The following is a 22,268-nucleotide window of genomic DNA, read 5'->3' on the forward strand; positions in this document are numbered from 1 at the left end:
TTTCCTTGGCAAGTAGCTGAAATAAGATATTTATATTTTGTTTTATTATAGTTAACAGTTATTTTATTTCAAGTAACTAAAATGTTTTTATGGTTTTAGTTTTAGTTACCTATAATAACCCTGACCAGCGCTGGAACAAATTTCTGACCACTGACCTATTCTGAGGCAAATACAACCCAGCTGTTTGAGTATTTTTGCCCCAAAATTCCGGCACCTCTTTAACTGGGTCACATATAATGAACTGTAACTTTATGGGAAGAAATGTTAATAGACTGTGATGGAGCAAAAAGATTGATTCGCTTGTCATAGCTTTAGAAAATGTCTTTAACTTTCAGCCAGGATGACTCAAAGCATGAATATTGCAAGATGTGAGAGGTGTCCTATACTTTACATCTTAATGTTTTTTTTTAATTATGAATTTGTATTAGTGTTGCTGATATGTTCTCTCAGGTCTGAATGAGGTTTGTTTTAGTATTGCTGATATGTTCTCTCAGGGCACAGAAGAAAACTAGCTCAGTTTCCTTGACGATTCACACATCATCACCAAAGAGCTCAGAGAGCCAACCTCACCGCTCCACGCTAGTCCAACCTCTTTCTTCTACACCACAGAGAGTAAGAAATACACACACACACATACACAATTTTTGCGCCGAAACTGTTAAAAAGTGCTGCAAGTTCCATTGTCCCAAAGTCAATGAGCTTTTTGAATGGGTTTTTGGTTAAATGCCTGAAATAAGGTCTGTGGGTAACACAACCTCAAAATGTTTTCACGTTTTTAGTCTACAATAAAAAAAGTCAGTTATACCCCCCACTCATTAATTTTTCAAAGCTTTTATGTGTCTTGAACAAAATGTTTGCTAACAAGTGGCTATGGAGGTTGTCGGGGACATTAAAAGTCATCACGGCAGATTTGTCAGATTTAGTAAACTTCTATGGAAACTTTTACTGACTGCTATCTACTTCAATGACAGAGAAATGCACATGCTCAAATATGTCTGGAAGACTCATTAGGAATGACAACAGCAGATGGACTTATAAAAAACTCACACTCTCTGGAAAGATCCATCGTAACCACACTTATTGTCTCTCTCTCCCTCAGGTCCAGAGTCCAGTTTCCTCACTTTATGCCAGTGATGCTCTTGTCAAAGCGCCCCCTAGCTTCACTAAGGTAATGACATGGCCAGCCACACACACACACACACACACACACACACACACACACACACACACACACACACACACACACACACACACACACACACACACACACACATATCTCTATCTGCATGTACATGCAAAACTTTTGAGAAATGGGTGAATTAATCATGGTATGACCCTTCCCAAATTATTCAGGGCCTCTTCGCTCTCTCTTTCTGTGTGTGTGTGTGTGTGTGTGTGTGTGTGTGTGTGTGTGACTTTTTTTTGTGACTCATGTGATTCAGTGCTCTGAGCAGGCCTAGGCAGAGCTTCAGACTTCAATGCCAAATGCTATGTTTTCTCAATGTGCAAAATAATTTTCCACCTCCTTAAAGATAAAAGTTAGTTTTTTTAGACCCCCATCATCCCACTCCATCTTCATTCCGAGAGACTTTAATCTTTCTAATGAGAAGGATGTGCCTTTTTATAATACATAGTTTTGAATCATCATCACAGTCCTAAACAAACAGGCACACAAATGAAATGGCTGTATATATTGACGTACTTCTTGACTTTAAATAAACCTATAACAACGTCAAGCATGCTAGACACATAACGTACTGGTTACTTTCGTAACCTCGGTTCCCTTAGAGATAAGGGAACGAGTACTGCGTTGCAAACGCTATGGGAAAACTCCTTTTCTCGAGAATATTGAAGCCTTTATTTTAAAACGCATTTGCTACAGCACAGGCTAGAGCATCAGACCCACGTGAGTGAGCTGATAGGCTGTGCTGTGGGCAACTGCACGAACCAATGGCGGATAGACAGAAGCGCGCGAGCCAATCAGGGCGCTTGGCGCTCTGTCACTGTCAAGCGCGCGAAACTACACGTGACCATAACATATAAATACAGATAGAATCCGCCATTTGACAGGTATAATCGACTGAAGCGACAAACCTGCCATAAGAAAAATAGCACGGCAAGGCAACGCAGTACTCGTTCCCTTATCTCTAAGGGAACCGAGGTTACGAAAGTAACCAGTACGTTCCCTTACGAGAACGTTCTCTCGTACTGCGTTGCAAACGCTATGGGAACGTTTCCATTTAAAACGCCGTGCTATTAATCTTTTGGCCGCTCTGACTCACCAGAGTTCCGGGAAGTACAGAATAGCCAGGATAAAAAGAGACCGAACATCGGGCCCATCAATTATCCGTAATAAAGACTGGCCAGAGCCAGTCATTTAACCCACAAGGTGATAGCCGTGTGTTTAATATCAAACTAGCCTGGGTCAGCAGAGCCAGAGTCTAGACTGAAAAGACTGTAACTGCAAAGCAGGGACATTAAAGTTATAATTCATCGGATCTGGCCAGAGCCAGTCACTTAGCCCACAAAGTGAAAACCGTGTGTTCAATATCAACTAGACTGGGTCACAGAGCCAGTGTCTAGACAGAAGAACTGTAGCTACAAGCAAGGGCATTAAAGCTATAATTCAACAATGTGGACGGAGCGGATATCCGGCCGCCGCACATATGCTATAGATGGGAATACCCAAGTGACCATGGTTCAAAACTAGTCTGGATCCACAGAGCCAGAGTCTAGACAGAAAGAACGCATGTCTGCAGAGCAGGGACATCCAGCTTATAGAATCTCACAAATGTGGACGGAGCGGACCAGCCGGCCGCCGCACAAATGTCTTCAATGGGAATACCACTTGACCAAGCCCACGAAGAGGCAACACCTCTCGTGGAATGAGCTCTAACACCTATGGGACAAGAGAGGCCCAGTGAGGTGTAAGCCAGGGCAATGGCGTCAACTATCCATCTGGACAGTGTGGTTTTAGTGACCGGGAGGCCCTTGGATCGGCCCCCGAAACACACAAAGAGCTGTTCAGACTGTCTGAAAGAGGCCGAACGCTCCAGATAAATTCTCAAAGCTGTGACTGGGCAAAGCATGAGAGAATCGCTATCCTCCTCGGAGGAGGGGAGAGCTGACAGAGAAATAACCTGGGCTCTGAACGGAGTTGAGAGCACCTTAGGAACATATCCATGTCTTGGCCTAAGAATGACCTTGGAGTCATTAGGACCAAACTCCAGACAGGAAGCGCTGGTAGACAACGCCTGTAAATCCCCTATTCTCTTTACTGACGCCAGTGCTAGAAGCAGGGCGGTTTTCAGAGAGAGAGACTTAGGATCAGCTGACTGAAGTGGTTCAAAGGGAGGTCCCTTAAGAGCCCGCAGGACCAAGGAGAGGTCCCAGGCCGGAACAGACGGTGGCCGAGGCGGGTTAAGCCTCCTGGCGCCCCTGAGGAAGCGAACTATAAGGTCGCTTTTTCCTAAGGAGGCCCCGGCTTCCAATACGTGAAAAGCAGCAATGGCTGCCACGTACACTTTGAGAGTGGAGGGGGAGCGACCTGCGTCCAACATCTCCTGTAGAAAAGACAGTACTCTTGGTACTTCACAAGTGTATGGGTCGAGGTCTCGAGCTAAACACCAGCTGGAAAACACTGACCATTTACTGAGATAGAGGTGTCTGGTAGACGGAGCTCTAGCTTCCTTTATAGTATTCAGGACGCCCTCTGGGAGGTTCTGGGGTACCCGTTGAGTGGCCATACATGTAGGGCCCATAAGTCGGGACGGGGATGCCAGATTGTCCTGTTGGCCTGAGTCAGGAGGTCGCGCCTCACTGGGATTGGCCACGGGTCTGCTACAGACAGCTGCATCAACTCTGGGAACCAAACCTGGGTCCGCCAGAGAGGAGCTACTAATAGCACTGCGCTTTTCGTGTTCCTGATCCGTTCGATGACCTGAGGGAGCATCGAGACCGGGGGGAACGCATAGAGAGGAAGGTTGGGCCAGTCGTGGGCCAACGCATCCCTGCTCTTTGAGAAAAAGATTGGGCATTGACAGTTGTCTTCTGAGGCGAAAAGATCTACTTCTGCCTTCCCGAAGACCTCCCAGAGTAGGAGAACTGTCTGAGGGTGGAGAGACCATTCCTCTGGGGGAACTCTGCCCCGAGAGAGCATGTCTGCTCCTGTATTCAACGTGCCTGGCACGTGAGCTGCCCTGAGCGAGCGCAGATTGGTGTGAGCCCATAGCAAGAGCTGTGAGGCTATGGCAAACAGGTTGCGGGACCTGAGGCCGCCCTGGCGATTTATGTAAGAGACCACCGACATGTTGTCCGTCCGTACCAACACGTGGTGTCCCGCCAGGTATGGGAGGAATGTTTTTAGGGCTAGAAAAACTGCTCTCATTTCGAGGCAGTTTATGTGTAGGCGTTTCTCCGAGCTCGACCAGAGGCCGGAGGCAGGCCTGCCCTCGTACAGAGCTCCCCAACCGGAGTTGGAGGCGTCTGTTGAAATCATCCTCCTCTCTGAAACTACCCCCATGCTTACGCCCTGCTGGTACCAGCTGGCGTTTTTCCAAGGGGCCAGGGCTTGAACACAGCGCTGGTCCACCTTGATAATCAAGTGGCCTGAATGCCAGGCGTGGGGTGGTACCAGAGGAGCCAGCCACAGCTGAAGAGGACGCATACGCAGTAGGCCTAGTTGGAGTACTGATGATGCAGAGGCCATCAGGCCAAGGATCCTCTGAAACGTTCTGAGGGGTACAAGAGAGCCCTCTATGAACGATGCCGTGAGCTGCTGAATCGTTAGAGCACGGGCCGGTGTGGGCCATGCTCTCATAAGTACGGAGTCGAGAACTGTTCCCAGGAACGTGATACGTTGGCTGGGCAACAGAACACTCTTTGCAACATTGACCCTGAGCCCTAGACATTCTAGATGGCTGAGGAGCCAGGCTTTGTGAGTATGTGACTCCGCCTCCGACTGGGTCAGTATGAGCCAGTCGTCGAGGTAGTTTAGGATGCGCATTCCCCGCTGTCTCAGGGGGGAGAGAGCTGCATCCATGCACTTCGTGAATGTACGAGGCGCTAGTGCCAGTCCAAATGGAAGAACTGTGTACTGGTATGTCTGCCCCTCGAAGGCGAATCTCAAGAATGGCCTGTGGTGGGGGTTCACTTGAATGTGAAAGTAAGCGTCTTTCAGATCTACTGAGAAAAAACAGTCGCCTGGGCGAATCTGCGCCAGGATATGTCTGGTCGTGAGCATTCTGAACGGCCGTGACATGAGAGCCTTGTTCAGATGTCTGAGATCTAAAATGGGTCTCAGGCCGCCGTCTTTCTTTGGAACAAGAAAGTATCGGCTGTAAAAACCTGACTCGCTCAGAGAAGGGGGGATCTTCTCGATGGCCCCTTTCGCCAGCAGACTTAACACTTCGGTGCGGAGGACATGACTCAATGTGCCCCTTACCGTGGTTTGTATAACCGTGCGAAAACGCGGTGGTCTGCGGGCGAACTGAAGCGAGTAACCATGCTTTATGATGTTCATCACCCATACTGAAACTCCGGGGATAGCTTGCCAAGCTAGAGCCCGCAGAGCTAGAGGCATTATCATATCTGGAACACCCAGAGTGGGGGGCTCGGACTGACATGTATGCATGTGAGAAATTATGCTCGATTTGTGCTTTGTGTGGGTCGCTGTTAAAACAGCGTTTGTTTGCAGGGGTGCGTGACATGTGACGGGCCCATGAACTGCATTTAGAACTGCTGCAGCCGCCTGAACTGAAGAGGGAGCCGTGAGCAGTAGTCGAGCGATTTTTGGGGCTGGTCCGGCCGCAGCGGGACAGTGACCCCTCTTTGTGCCGGTTAGGACGGCTTCTTGGGCTCGTGATCGAGCGTCAGCTTCGGCCGCGGGCCCTGGCGCTTAGGGAACGGGAACCGTTTCGCTGGCTTCATGTGCTTACTGGTCTCAGCCGCTGGGCGGGGCTGGAGGACCTGGGACACCACTTTCTCAGGTCGCGGCGTGCTCTTGGGGCGCCGTTGGACTGAGCTGGAGCGCTTTGGTAGAAAGTGTCTCATGGCGCTGGAAGCCTTCTGAGCTTCAGTGAAGCGATCGGCGAAGCCGCTGACAGATGGGCCGAAGAGACCTGAGGCTGTGACGGGCGAGTCGAGGAAGGCAGATTTATCCGCGTCCCTGATCTCGGTTAAGTTTAGCCAGAGGTGGCGCTCCATTACCACTAGGCTGGCCATATTGCGGCCCAGGGCTTGAGCGGTGGTCTTCGTGGCCCTCAGTGCCAGATCCGTGGCACTCCTGAGGTCTTTAAATGTGTCTGGGTCCGGGCCTGACACATCCATGGAACGGAGAAGTTTGGCCTGGAAGGCTTGAAGCGTCGCCATGGCGTGAAGTGCAGAGGCGGCTTGACCGGCGGCAGCGTATGCGCGGCTGGCAATGGCCGAAGTAGTTCTGCACGGCTTAGAAGGGTGCACCGTCTTAGACCTCCAACTACCTGCAGTGGGGGGGGGCATAAGTGTGCAGCGACCGCTTCCTCCAGTGGGGGGAGAGACACATATCCTTTCTCTTCAGCGCCGTCAACAGTGGAGAGCGTAGAAGAGGCGGATGAGCGCGTTCGCGCTGAAAAGGGCGCACGCCAGCATTTTGTGAGCTCTTCGTGAACCTCAGGCATAAATGGAGCGGCGCGCTGACGAGGGGCCTGCTGGCGCCCCGGCAGGTACCATTCATCGAGGCGGCTTCTGGCGGGCTCAGCTGGAGAAAGCCAATCGAGTCCCAACTCGTCAACAGCGCGAGACATGACACGGAGAAGTTCGGCGTCAATGCTCGCTCGAGTATCAGAAAACTCTAGCTGAGAGGGGGGGGCGGGGTCCGCGGAGCCCGACCAATCCTCGCTCTCAGATGCCGCCATAGAAAGTGCGTCATCGACGTCATCCGGAGATGCGCCGAAAGAGACGAGTCCAGCCGCTTCAGACGAGGGGCGCTGCTCGCTCCGAGAGAACAGGACAGGCGAAGAAGGCGTGGGCGAGGCACGAGGAGAAAGGCCCGGCGTGCACTCGCTAAACTCACCGCGCTCAGGACGCCTCTGATCGCGCCGCTTCTTCCTACGGGGCTCGTGGGGCGCCGAAGACGGAAGGTGGGCGGAATCGGTCACCGTCGAAGACAGCCTTGAACGGAGAACGGAGACAGGCATCCCGTCGCAGAATTGGCAGCCGCCTTTCATGAGCGTTGCCTCGGCGTGCTCAGGGCCGAGGCAGGCCGCACACTGGGTGTGTCCGTCGGATGCATGCAGGGAGACCCCGCAGCTCTTACAGATGGAGAGAGGCATTATGCCGCGCTGTGAAAACAGCGGTTTGCTCTTTTAGATAAATATGCAATGAAAAGGATATAATTTTTCGTCGGATGCCACAGGGAAACGCTCAGCTGGCGAGATGCCTGGATGCGAAGCTGTTCCGCTGGACGACTTTTCCACGACGAGGGCTTCTTACGACCGGAGAAAATCAGCGACGAGGTGAGTCGAGCTGAAGGAGATTAAATCTGTCAAATGGCGGATTCTATCTGTATTTATATGTTATGGTCACGTGTAGTTTCGCGCGCTTGACAGTGACAGAGCGCCAAGCGCCCTGATTGGCTCGCGCGCTTCTGTCTATCCGCCATTGGTTCGTGCAGTTGCCCACAGCACAGCCTATCAGCTCACTCACGTGGGTCTGATGCTCTAGCCTGTGCTGTAGCAAATGCGTTTTAAAATAAAGGCTTCAATATTCTCGAGAAAAGGAGTTTTCCCATAGCGTTTGCAACGCAGTACGAGAGAACGTTCTCGTAAGGGAACTAAGCATGCTACACACACATACACAAAGCTTCAAAGTGAGTGAACACACAACAGAAAGCAACTCTCACACACATATAAACAAACTACTCTCCGCCTTTTTACTTTTATGGGTTGCTGACAGCTTCTTACCTCTATGTCTGTTATGTCTTTAGCCTGAAAGAGTATGTACAGTACATGGGAATGAAAGAGGTGCTGAAGAAAGAGCAGAATTAGTGGATTTACACCTTTTCATCTGTCACTTCAGTTTTTCCATTCATCTGTCTCTCCTCTTTCCCTGTGTTTACCTCTCAGTTTGTGTTTCTCGTTCTGTAGATGTTGCAGGACGCACAGGCATCTGAAGGTCAGGTGGTGGTTCTGGAGTGCCGGGTGAGAGGTAGTCTTCCTCTGCGGGTCCAGTGGTTTCGAGAGGGCCGGGAGATCCAGGACTCCCCTGACTTCCGCATCCTGCAAAAAAGTAAGAGGAACTACTCAGGCAACCATTTAAAGGGACATTCAGTAGTTCTTTGCTATTGTTAGTATTGCTATTCTTTTTGTACTCTAAAAACCAATACCACAATGGTGTTAGACGCTGACTGCCATCAATCGACATAGATCAGAATGATCGCCTCTGTTTCTTATGTAAAAAAAAAATTGCAAAAATTTGGTGTATTACATAAAACATTGCGCATAAAGCACTGTTTCCATCCCATGTGTTCAAGATTAAAAAAAAGTGTCACTTCCTGGGAAACTGTGCAAAGTATTAATAATAAAAATGGACGTTTCTGGAGGCAACTGGGGAGGCCACTGTAGCCCCTTTTTTGTACATAATAAATTACTTGTGCCTCAGAGCAAGCAGATGAAGCGCAGTATTTTATGAGTCATTGGTTCTTAAGAATGCACAGACAATAGTGAGTGATTCAAGCCATGTCTTTATTCCCAATGTTTCAACTTCTGCTATCAGGGAAGCGAAATTCCCCCTTTTGTGTTCCAGGGAAGAAAGCAAGTCATCTGGGTTTTTGAACAAAACGAAATTTCTATTCGAGTAACTATTTAAACTATTTTATCGATGTACTGATATGTAGTCATTTGTGTTGGTTTTTGTTTTTCTCTCTCAATTCCCATATCCCTCTTTCATCAGAGCCAAGATCTGCAGCAGAACCCGGTGAGTCTTTTATATTTACTCCTGCTTCCACTTTCCCCTCTTTTCACTCCTTCATAAAACACTTTCCTTCAGATACATGTGGATTTATCAAAATGATAATTCTCTTAGCCTGTCAGAAAGCTCTATGTTTATGACATGACATCATCGCTATGCATGCAATATGCGAAAATCTCTGAATAACAGAACAAATGAACGGCACGAATGTATATCAGCACCTGGGGTTAAACCTTTAATGAGTCACATACTTTCTCTGTACATGAGTATGGCTCACCTTCTTGCTCTAAGAGTATTAACGCTCACCTCTATCTTTGGGTGTGTCTCAATCGGTCTCAAAAAGTGTCTCAAAAGACGTACACAGCTGGGGGTGGGTGGGAGTCATTAATTTCTAGGCCTGTGTCATTTAAAACGGAATTTCTCAATAGAAATTCCCATATTGCATACAAATTTGCGAATATCAGCCACTCACTCCATACACTTATCAGAAATGTCATAAAGTCATCAGAAAAGAGAAGTGAGCACATTTCGTAATGGTTTTATTCATTTTAACAGCGAAAACGAATATGTATGATAAACAAATGATTTACGAGCCATGTAACCTTAATGATGTTGTGGGCAATTGAGTCATCAGTGTCCCAATGTGTAGGGGTCAAGGCCCTTGCTATTGCCCAAAGTAGTATTCGCAATTTACTGAATCACCTCATGAGAAACAAGGAAAAGGAATGAGACACACAGTCTGTGTCTGCGGCAGCAGATTTCTCTCTGCTATTGAATCACCTCTGTAACCATCAATTACCTGTCTAGATTCACCACACCTGTCTATCTAATTGTCTAATACCGGTCTACATCCCTTCCTCATTACAAGCAATATTTATGTGATTCTCATGTTTCTGGAGATAGCATTGTTTGACTGCAATAGATTGTGTTGTAAAACTGGCCATTTGCAGTAGCTTGTGCATTGAATTATCGGACTGTTGTTAAATTCATTGTAATAATTTAAGTTTATGTGTGTGTCACAGTGTAATTAACTAAATCTATTTCTAATCTGATATTGCTTGTGATCTTGATGACTCTGTAATTGATGGCTTCTGTGATTGGTCTTGCAGAGGAAATCTGCACGTTGGTAATTGCAGAGGCGTTCCCTGAAGACGGAGGTTTATTCTGCTGCACTGCAACCAACCAATACGGCTCAGTTAACAGCACTGCACAACTCACTGTCACACCAGGTGCGTTTACACTGTATTTACAATGACTATATCTGAGATCAAAGTTAATGGCCATGTAAATATTTAAATATTTTAGTGAAACATTGGGGTAGAATGAGGTTAAAATTTATCCATTTATGTCCATGTAAAAAGAAAAACAGTGATCAAACATTCATATATCACAAATATCTATCTTATAGACTGTAAATGTATACACTACCGGTCAAAAGTTTGGGGTCAGTAAGATTTTGTTATTGTTCTCATTATGTTCACCAAGGCTGCATATATTTAATCAATATAATAAAAACAGTAACACTGATAAATGTTATTGCAATTTTAAAAACTAATAATAATCATATATTATTGTGATGAATGAACTGAATCTTCTGTGTCTCATGAACATTTAGAAATCATTCTAATATGCTTATTTGATGCTCAAGAAACATTTCTTATTATCAGTATTAAAAACAGTTTTCAAAAAAAAAAAAATTAGGATTCTTTGATGAAAATAAAGTTAAAAAGAACAGCAAAAGAACAGCATTTATTTAAAAACAAATTGTTTGTAACATTCTAAGTTGTACTTACTGCCACTTTTGATCAATTTAATGCATCCTTATATCCTTTTATATATATATATATATATATATATATATATATATATATATAAACCAAATCTTACTTTCGACCAGTTGTGTGTATGTGTGTATATTTATATATATATAAAGTTATATACTGTACGAATGATTTAAAACATACTTTAGTGATGACCATAAGAAAGAGTTTTGCACAAAATGAATGACTCCTGTTTATTCTCTGTGTCAATTATTCCTTTGTTTGAGTGTATTAAATATGACATTGTTTGAAAGGAGGCTATAGGGATAAACCTCTGAAAACAAATGCAATTAACCAAAGTAAACAGCCACTTAATAGTTTCAACATTACAGCAACCTCTCATTTTAAGCAGTAAATTTTAGTGATGTAACACAGGAGTTGTAATGACTTAATGCATTTACAAAGCAGTAACAAAAAATACCGGCTCCAAAAAGGCATAGCAACTCCATCAGTGATCTTTTGATGACATGTTATGGGGCCCAGTGTGGTACATCTTGAAAACATGTCAATTACATGAGTTCAACCAGCCACGTCCTGTCTACATCACTCCAAGATCTGAGTGTGGGGTGAGGAGTGAGGATGTAGTATGTGCTGATAGCTGTGTATGTCACATTGCAAAGGCAGAAGAGGGATGAATGTTTATACTATGTGTACTCATATTTCCAGGAGTCCTCAAGCCTCAAGTTTACTACAGAGCCATTTAAGTAAACCTGAGACAATCTAAGACAGATTTCATGTCTAATAAAGGATTACATTTTAGCTGTGGATTAACTGTTGATCCCTTATAGGTAGTTATTATAAGGTTGTTTTTTTTTCTCCCACTGTAGGTGTGTTGGTGTTTTGCAATGAGGATTAAATCATTGTAAACACTATTGCTTCTACAGTGACAAAACCAGGAACTAATTTCCCTGGTTATTCAGACCTTTATTTCCTTCTTTATTCCACTGAAATGGATTGTGATGTGGGCCAACTGGATTTCAACACACTTAATAGGAAAAGTAATCTGTTCTCACCCTTTAATGAGCTGTACGTCTTCTGTCATCTTGTATCTCTAGTTGCAGAAGAGTTTCCCAGCAACGGTGTATCTGGGGACGATAGTGTGTTTGAGGACAACCAATCATTCCCGCCTCCACCTCCTCCACCCACTGAGATTAGTTTGTTGGAAGTCCCACCAAAAACCCCACCGAGTGCTGAGGCCTTCCAGATCAACGAGCTGGACATCTGGCCCAGCATCACTGCATTGCCTGTTCAGGTCTCCACAGGTACAGAGCCTCATGAAAGTCTACCCAACAGACCTCTACAAAACGGTCAGACCTTAAACAAGCCACCAGATGAGAATCTACCATCGCCTTCAAGTGTGAGGGAAACAGCGGCTCCACCTCCATCACCTTCAGCGGTTAAGGCTCCACCTCTCCCCACCAAACCCAAACCTAAACTGTGAGTACTGCAGCTGAATCTTGTGCATCATCACAGAATCTGATTTCACCAAGTACTGCATATTTGTGTATCCACATCTTTGTTGATTTTGAAACAATGTTTCAATCAACCAATCAGATTTGAGGGACAAGTTTACAGTTTATGTCAAGTTTAGGCTTAAAACCAGGGTTAGGTGATTCTACATCAGTGTTACTCACCTATCATTTCCCTCTGATTTTAGGGATAAGTTATGTTAAGTTAGGGATATGTTTAGGAGGAAATTTTCAGACAGGAATGTTCCAGGATCAACAAAACATGCTGACCCATGCTTCTAACTCTGCAAAATCAAAAAGTTATTTGAGCTAATTTCTTCTCTTTAACTCCATTGAACTCAAGTTTATAAGTTTTCAAAAATTTAACTTAATATAATCCATTGTCTTGACTATTTGTTAGGTGAAACAAAGGTCATTTTTAAGTTGAGTTTACTCATGTTCACTTGAGTTTACTCAAGTTTTTAAGGCAGCAGGTGAACATTTATTTCTAAGTTTAACCTTAAAAAGTTTTTCTTTTTTCTTTTTCAAATAAAAAAGTTATTTTAAATGGCAATATTACGTTACAATATTACTGTTTTACTGCATTTTTGATCAAATAAGTGCATAAGAAAACATTACGAAAACTTGTTATAGCATTGACCATATGATTTTAGCTGTGTTGCCATTCCATTTACAAATTGACTCCTGTAGAGTGTTTATCAGATGCACAATGAGTCATCCAGATATTTTGTCATGAATACTGCAAATTTGGGTTCATTTGACGTGTTACCATTTATTTGACATGCATCTTTTGGCATATTTTATAATATTTCTTATAAATCCTACCAACATCAAACCTTAAAACATATACTTTAAGTAAAATAAACAGATTCTGATTCTGATCAAAAGTGTTAACATTTACCAATGTTTCTGTGGTGATATACTACCCCAGCTGCCTACGTACTGTATGTCAGTAGGTGGTTTAATGGGAAAGCCCCACTTAGAGAACAAATGCATTCCGTCCCTTTATCACCATGTCAGAGGCCGGGCATTGCCGCGTGCCATAAATCACTGGGAGGTGTGTGCGGTATGTGTTTGCATATGTGTTAGCAGTTGTGCTATGACTCCAGACAGATTTCAGAAGGATCTTTTGTATTAGATGTATCTCATACTGCACTCTCTTTTTATCATTTATCATGGGTTATAGTGAGTACTGATCTGACAGTGGATTTTGGTGTAATGTTCAATGCCTCAAGATAGTTGGCTGTAGATTACTCAGTACGTGCAATTTGACTCTCACTAGCACTGTTCCAGTTTTTAAAGACAACATCCCTAAATTTAGGGTCAAGATAAGGTTAAGTGCACTGCCCAAGGGCACAACATTAACATGCAGGGCAAGCCAGTACTTACATGCCTGAAAAGATTCCCAGTGACCTTCCAAACTATACCGTTCCTAACAAATGTGCTATGTACAGAGATCCTAAACCTGTGACTAAAACCAAAAATGCAGAAAATAAACATTTGTGACAATCTTATTATTTACAATCTAGTTAGGAAAACTTGTTACAGCGTGTGCTGATGTGTCCTGAACACAGCTGTGAACACAACACGAGCCTTGATGTCCAATTCCCGAACAGATGACTCAAAATGGATTCTTTTTAATGAATCAGTCTAAAAGATTCTGGAAATAGCCTCAAACTCATGCACACAGAGTGCGTTTATGCAGGGCTGCTTTTCCATTGTTTTTCTTTGTAAACATGCGCCAGATGTGTTTCACCATTGCACTGGCGTTTTTGCTGCCTCTGAATGAAGACATTCAGTCTTTCATTCCCTATCCTGATCCAGCTTTTAAACGCTAAAACCCGTTCTGTTCAGAATCACCCGGTCAGTGAATCATTCAGAGCTGCTGTTTATCAGCTGCTGAATCGCAAGTCCTTTTTCCCCTTTTTTTGTTACACGAAACGAACCTGGAGCAGTTAATGTGATGTACTTCAGATCTGTGGACTTTTTTATATGACAAATGTAATAAATATTCACATGATAGCGATAATATTTTCTAAAACTACATATTTGACAAAAACATCGTTTAACATAGTGAGATCCAGTTGTAATGATGTAAACTGTGAAGTGGATGACATGTTGCAAACATAAGCAACATAACATTTACCATATTATTTAAAAGTTTTAGTTCACAGCAAAGTAAAAGAGCATTGTTACATAAACTTTTATTCTGGCTATGATCAAAGGATGACATAAACGTGAACTGCAGCAACATAAAAGCAAAAGTGTCTCAGAGGGAGGGACTCTTTGTTGATTCTAGGCAGAGTCAGTCTTATACTGTATATAAATGTAGTTCAGCTCTGTAATCTTGTCTGGATTGTGTGTGGCATTGAAATATGTTTGTGTGTGTGAATGTGACTTTAGGCTCTTGTGGTCATACCTTTACACAGGACTACTTATTTGTTTGAAAAGCCTTTAAGGGCTGTTTGTCTCTGTGGCTATTAGCTGATTTCCGTTTAATTTAGATGCCTTTTCTTCTTTACAACCATGTGTGTGTTTAGTGGGTGGATGTTGGGAAGAAAGAGAAAAAAAAAAGTAAATTGTGTGCATTCTTGTTAGTGTATACACAATAAATCATGTAAATGGCGAGCTTTGCATTGTGTACATGCTGTACTGGGAATACAGGGCAACATTTAGTCCTTGTGGTTTTATTCGTGACTTTTCTCCATACATCTCCCCATCCGTTCTGTGATTCCAGATCAAGTGAGCAAGCAGACGACCTCTCAAATGAAAGGTAAAACAAAGAATAGGTTGATGCAACCTGAGTGTGAATAACGCTTATGTGCGTGGGTTTGACAGGCATGTGTTAGCTATGAAAGGAAAATTGTTTCTAGTTGTGGACGAGGTCCAAGCTGAGGTTTAAATGGCATGCCGTTTGGCAAAACCCTGTCTTTGCTTGAGCTTCTGCAAATTGTTGCCTTAAAAAGCTGCTTCCCCAAAAGATTTTCCACCGTAACGTCACAAATCAACCGCTAGAAACGGCGCAACAGGGGAGCGGATAATGAGAACCTCCACCCCATCAAAAAAACACACACCATCCAACTGCTCTCTACCCAGCACTAGTCACTTCACCATGTCATTTGGTTGTAAAAACAGGAATTTCATAATTGTATAATTACCCCGAGGTCATTTCTACATGCTGTGTGGCATGTTATCGTCTCTTAGCATCCTCCGGGTACAAACGGACCTGAACCTTGCCTTGTGACCCTCCAAACACGTTTACACATTCCAGCTGATTTCCTGTGGATATTCCCATACTTGCTGTTCACATTTAGTGCTTTGAATAGGATGATGAAGTGGGGATTTAAGACCACGTTGTAGCTGCAGACATTTATCTTTTACAGGTCCCCTGTGATTTGAGTTCTCCTTTAGTTCAACTTTATTTCAGCGTTACAGTGATTTATCAATTACATCTGTGATTATGTTATTTGCAGAATTGCCGTAAAGCAATTAGAGGACAAGTGGAAAGTATGAGTTTGCAGCTCTGGTCATGTTCTTTGGGTAAACTAGTAAAAGGGTGATAAACTTCACCTGGTCTCATGTTTCAGCGATGGGACTTGGACATTTGCTGGCACAACAGTGAGGCATGTTATATAAAATGAAATATAAAATCAATATGATGCTGCCTACTAAAAAGCTTTGTTTTGAAGCAGTTGTTTGTTCGCTTGCAAATATGTTGTTCTTTTCTCAAAATTTTCCCCCTTCATATATCTAGTCCATCTTGAACGGTTTACCCAAAACAACTACATTTTTTAAACATGTTCTGGCTACTCTTTTCCATATCATGAAATGAATGAGGACTGGGGCTGTCAAGCTACAAAATTATAAAAGTGAATCATAAAAGTGGTCTAGAAGATGACTCATGGACTATATTACGAGTCTTCATGGACTATATTCGAGTTATTCACTGAAAGTTATGAGAGAAGTAACTATGTTTGATTTATTGAACAAATCATTCTTTTGAGTCAGATTCTTTTTAAGTGAATCAGTTGATTCAGTTCACAAAACTTTGAATGATTCTTTTACAAATCAGACCAATACAGTTGAGTTCAGCTCAATGATTAAAGAAAATCAGTGAATAATTACTTAAATTTCAGTCTGTGTTATTATTGTATGACTTTAAAAGCACACAAACCACTTTTATGATTTTTATGGTGCTTGTGCAACATTTTTGAAGTGTGAATGTCCCAGGCCACATTCATTGCAAATGCATGGAAATAACAGATTTTGTGTTACACGGAAGAAATAAAGTCATGCATTTCTGAGTAGTATATGATGACAGAAGTTTCATTTTTGCGTGAACTATCCTTTTATTTTATTTGATAATATCTCTTACTAATTATTTATTATCAACTTTCACCCAAATGTAAGCGTTTTAAGACATTCAGTGCTAAATTAAATAAGACTCACATGGAGACACTGACTCAGCTGATAATTATACCAATTATTTAAACATATTTATGTTGGTGGGGCATTACATGTGCTTCTTCATTGTTTCTAACCAAGTGTTGAGTGAACATCCTTTAACGTTTAACACCTTTGCACTATGAACTTTGATTAACATCTCTTCACATTTGATCCCTTTATCGCTCTCCCTACCACTGACGCTACACCCTGCGGGGATACACGCCATACAGGAAACCACACAGTGTGTTTTGGCAGACTTTGATGGCATAGACAGGGCCCAATGTCCTTCAGCACAGGAAGGGACAGAGAGATAGACCCAAAAAGAGGAAGGTGTGAATGAACAGGGTGTTTGGTGGGTGTTCACCTGCAGCTGACCAAGAGGAAAGGCTTTGTGGGTCCATTTTGAGGCAAATATGGCATATAAAATTAAGCTTATAATGAAGGCATATTACTCAAATTGTGACATTTATCTGAGCAACTAAATCCCTGTTACAGCCAAAGTTTTATTTTCAGAGGAGTGCAAGAAAAAATGATGTGGACGTCGAAGATCTCAAAAATGAAGTTTATTACAGCATAGCAGTGGCAAGGTACACCAAGCACCTTCAGAATGAACCCAGAACATCCAAATCTTAAACCTTTTATCCTGTTCTTAATGTAAATTAAGTTGATCTTGTTGCAACAGGATGTTAATGAAGTTGTGACATCCCATTGTCTGAGAAAGTTCTCTGTGTCCCACACCCAGTCCCATTCTACAATTGACTACCATTTGTTCAGGATGTGATCAACCCAAATGGTGAAGAGACAATATAACTTGACTTTCTTTCATCTCTATGATAATTAAGCCATTTTGGGGATGAGCTCATTCTAAAATATATTTTGGAGTGGAATCTGGGTCGAGGCAGACTACAATTTCTTACAGGAGCATCTGTGTAAGAAGAGAGATGGTTGTGTGCACCTCTGATTTACGATCTTGTTGGGCTGAAATCACAGGGGTTTTATGGGAACTTGCTTCACAGTGTGTAAAGTCCATACCACACTGAAATGATAACACCTGGAGCTTGTAAAGAAACACAGAGACAGAAAGTGAGAAGACTGCCTGCATTATGCTCTAGGGTCGCATATGTCCATTTTCTGTATGTATTTGTGTGCGTATGATGAATTAAAGATACGCAGCAGGTGGTATCTGATATCAACTGTACAGGTTGATGAATGTGTGTGCTAAGATAGTGAGACATTTCACAAAAGCCCCTTTGAATTAAAGCTGGATTATACTAGATTTGTGCTGTAGGTTTTGTGTGAGAGCCTTCTGAAAACCTTGTGTTTGAAGCATCTTTTTCACTGGATCAAATTTACTTTAATTCTTCATGAGAACACGGTGTGTGTTTTCGTAAATGTACTGTCTGTTTGGCTTTGGATCTTTTCTTGGCATCAGCATAGAGTGGTTATGTGATACCACCACTCCACCAATATCTGAAGATTTTTGAGAAGTAAGCGAGCACTGAAAGTGTTCTGATACCAGTTGGTGAAGACTGTATACCACTAGGCGAGATGAGACATGACTGAAGAAAAAAAAGTTGATTGGTGTTACCGTTACCATTACCGTTAAAAGGTTTGGGGTCAGTCTGAATTTTTTCATTTTTTATTATTATTTTTCGTTTTTCTTTTAGTAATAAATACCTTTATTCGGAAAGACACATTAAATTGATCAAAAGGTAAACTAAAAACTTTTACATATTCAATTTCAAATAAATGCTGTTCTTTTGAACTTTCTATTTATTAAAGAGTCCTGACTTTCTTTTTTTATCACGGTTTCCACAAAACTATTAAGCAGCACAAATTTCTCATCATTGATAATAATAAGAAATGTTTCTTGAGCACCAAATCAGCATATTAGGATGATTTCTGAAGGATCATGTGACACTGAAGACTGGAGTAATGATGCTGAATTTAAAGTTGCATTTAAAATTCATAAAAGGGGGAATCAGGATGATGCTTTTGTTCTACGCAATTACTGTAAATAACTCTTTTGCACCAATTGATACCCTGCTGTCAGAAAGTTTTCAAGATATTATTCTTTTGTCATACTACTCTCATGAGATTTAGGATCAAACATATGTGACAGTGAATCTGTATTTTTCTGTATCAGTCTTTTAGTGACGGGTGTGTGTACAGGGGTGAAGGGTACAGCAGACCCTTTTACATTTTTCCATGAAGTAAAAGGTGTTGTCTCCTGTCAGAGCCACACCAGTGACAGAAAGTCAGACTATAATCCTTCACTTCCTGAGCCAAAAGGACCAGAGTGATGTATAAATGCACCATTGGCTCAGGGGTGAGGGTTGGTTCATGACCTGAGGAGCCAGGAATCCTCACCGATCCATCACGTGTCGCTGAGACAGACAGACACAGAATGTCTCCTACAAAGTCTCTTTGAAGTAAATGATGCAATAATTCACCTTTATATTTAAACGATTACTCAACGTAACATTCAGGATTTTTGTTTATTTTGGATTAGTGGATCGCCATGGTGGCAAAAGTAAATGAGAAAAAGAGAGACAGAGATAAAGAGCGAGACAGAAAGGATAACAGATGAGAAAGGAAGTCTTTAATCCTCGCTGAAGTGCTGTGTATTGCTATCTTCGTGCCGACTGCATTGCTGCCATACCGCACCGGCTGCCACAAACCGCCATGAGCCACTGTGGGGTTGTTGTCATGGACACTCGAGACAACTGCAGCAAACTGAGGGTCGGTCTCAAACAACCTGGTCACATTTCATTGAGCTCTCTTATTCTTGACCACAACCACACTAGCTTTCTCTCAAACTCATGGGGTTTTTAGTTTCAGATGTTTTGCTTGAGTTTACAGTGCTGATGTGGTTATTGTGGTAGTGTGTCAGTTATATTCTGACCAATTTAGTTCCAATGAAGGAGGTTTTAATATTCATATCCCATGTCTGTATTTCTTCTCCCCATTGCAATCAGGTTCTCTGGGCTGCGTTTCTCAAAACTATTGTGAGCTAAGTTGATCGTAGAAAATATTGGTGCCAATGGTCCTACGATCTAGCTTACGATGCTTTTGAGAAACGAAGCCCAGGTCGGTTTTTTGTTAGTTCAAATAGTCATGGTAGTGAAGACAGATAAAGCTTTAGCACTGAGGTCACGGTGCACGGGTGTAGTGTTTAAACCATGCCGTTATGCCCAGCATTATGGTTAAATCCGTGGAGCTCTGGTCAGCCAGTTGCATTTCTGGCATGTGACTCAGCGCTGTTTCTCAAAGCTGGTTTGTTTATGAGGTGTTGCTCGTAAAGACCCAAATGGTGTATTAACAATCATTTTCTTGCACAGGCGTTGCGTGTGGTTTAGAAGCACATCCAAAAGAAAACAAGCATATAGAGACGCTTTCTGCAGGAAAATTCAGTTTAATGGTTTATTTCGCACAGTTTTGTTGAGTGACACAGCTCACCAAACATTTTCCTATCATTCTTGCACCTCTGCTGATAAATAGCGCAAATAGGTTTTTCTTGGACATGCGAGCCTAATTTTAGAAATTAACCCAGAGTTTCCACTGTGGACTGTGACTTTTTATTTTGTGTTTATTTATATACAATACAACTGCGGCTCATAAAAATACTGTAGACAATTGCTAATTGGCAAGGTAGCTAATTAGTAAGTAGCCTGAAAGTACTCTTCTGTTCAAGCGCTTGGGGTCGGCAAGATTGTTTTTGAAAAAAGTGATGATCACCAAGGCTGCATTTACTGAATCATAAATACTGTAAAAAAGAGTAATATTATGAAATGTTATTTCAATTTAAAATCAATTTTTGAAATTAGCGCCATTACTCCAGTCTTCAGTGTCACATGATCCTTCAGAAATCATTCTAATATGCTGATTTGGTGCTCAAGAAACATGCCTTATGTATGCTTTAATATTGTTTGGAAACAATGACACCTATTTTAGGATTCTTTGATGAATAGAAAATTAAAATGTCTTTACTGTCACTTTTGATCAATTTAATGCATCCTTGCTGAAAGGCCTGAAAGTAATATTGCTGATGCTTAAATGCGGTTATGATATCAAATGCATATTTTAATAACCACAGCATGACAAAAAGAGACTTATCACAGATAACTTATGGATCAAAAACATTAGCTTTGCTTTTGACAAATTCCGCCAGTTTACTTTAGAATGATTAAGCTGCACAGTGTGGCCAAGAAGGCCAGAGGGAAGGCGAACACTGTTGACTGTGCAGTCCTTATAAGGAGATGAGGGGGATGCGGGATTGGCTGAGGGGTTCAGAGACTCAGCACTGCATTGGCTAACGGTGTTAAAGTGACCCACTGGGAATAGAGCAGCTTTCCAAATATGGAAGAGAGAGTCCAGAGCAGGCCATCTCAATAAAAAATTAAAAAAAAATCTACTCGATGACTGCAGAGAGACACAAAAGTGCTTTAGATTTAGAAGATAAACTAGTTGAAGTCATTTAGAAGTGTAATGTTTACATTTATAGACAAAAATATCTAATTCTTAGATGAATAGTTTGATATAAAACTACATTTTTAAAGGGATAGTAATTTAAATCTAAATTCTATAAAATTTAATGACTTACTTTCTTCTACAGAAAATTGGAAACATTTTGAAAAATGTGTCTGTTTTTGTCCATACAATGTAAGTCAATGGGGTCCAAAACCACATTAGACCCTAATGACTTTAAGTGTATAGATAGTAATATCTTCTTTTGTGTTTTTTAGATAAACTATTCCTTGAATGTGTGTGTGTGAGAGTGGTTCACTAGTGTGTTGACAAGATGGAATGTCAGAACCTTAAATGATGGCCTGTTGAAGAGCTTAAAAGTATTTGTCTGGACAGAGATGTTTGGCATATGAGACATATAATAGTGAGTGTTTCTCTCTCACAAACACTATCTATGACACATTCTCAAAGTCTCAAGCATTCTGGGAATTACATTGTTTGCAAATAGGGTTACTTAGGATTATTTTGGACAGCTTGAAAGTTATGAGAGTGATTTCCGTTTTTGAGTAAACTATCCCTTAAAGAATTTTAATACTTTTTGGTAAATCTGTTCTTCTAAATTTCATGTAATTGTGTACATTCATTAGTGCGTCTTGAAATGTGTCAGGTCCGAATATATATATATATATATATATATATATATATATATATATATATATATATATATATATATTACGGTTTTACTGTAAAAAGACACGATACATCATGTACATGATACAAATACATGATCAGAGCCGGATTAACGCAAAGGCAAACTAGGCACGTGCCTAGGGCCCGATTGGCGGGATGGGGCCCAGACAGAGGGACAAAAAAAAAAAATAATAATATAATGTAAAAATATCCTATCTACAATTTATTTCAATATTTATTAATTAACTAAAAATAGTGACGATGTTTATCTTCACCATAGACTGTTACATTACTGCAGTTAAACCAATTAATGTGTCCGTTACAAAGCGGGTGCCGGCTTCTGAAAGTATGTGTAACGAACGCATCCATCAGGTGCTGCGAGGCAAAAGCCTAAGCACACAAAGAAGCACAGCTCAAAATGCAGGTGTGT

General features: G+C 42.1%; 1 protein-coding gene across 4 annotated transcripts in view; it reads left to right on the forward strand.

Moving 5' to 3' along the window:
* Positions 1-22,268, forward strand: part of palld (palladin, cytoskeletal associated protein) — a 90,758-nt gene that overhangs the window by 38,795 nt on the left and 29,695 nt on the right. For all 4 annotated transcript variants that reach the window (XM_081379022.1, XM_081379023.1, XM_081379024.1 and 1 more), the window contains exons 5-11: positions 495-612; positions 1,100-1,168; positions 8,124-8,265; positions 8,929-8,952; positions 10,056-10,175; positions 11,822-12,203; positions 14,973-15,008. In XM_081379022.1, the coding sequence (XP_081235148.1) occupies positions 495-612; positions 1,100-1,168; positions 8,124-8,265; positions 8,929-8,952; positions 10,056-10,175; positions 11,822-12,203; positions 14,973-15,008 (891 nt within the window). The remainder of the gene's footprint in view (positions 1-494; positions 613-1,099; positions 1,169-8,123; positions 8,266-8,928; positions 8,953-10,055; positions 10,176-11,821; positions 12,204-14,972; positions 15,009-22,268) is intronic.

The sequence above is a fragment of the Scardinius erythrophthalmus genome (assembly GCF_964197995.2).
Source record: "Scardinius erythrophthalmus genome assembly, chromosome: 11".
In the NCBI taxonomy this organism is placed as follows: Eukaryota; Metazoa; Chordata; class Actinopteri; order Cypriniformes; family Leuciscidae; genus Scardinius; species Scardinius erythrophthalmus.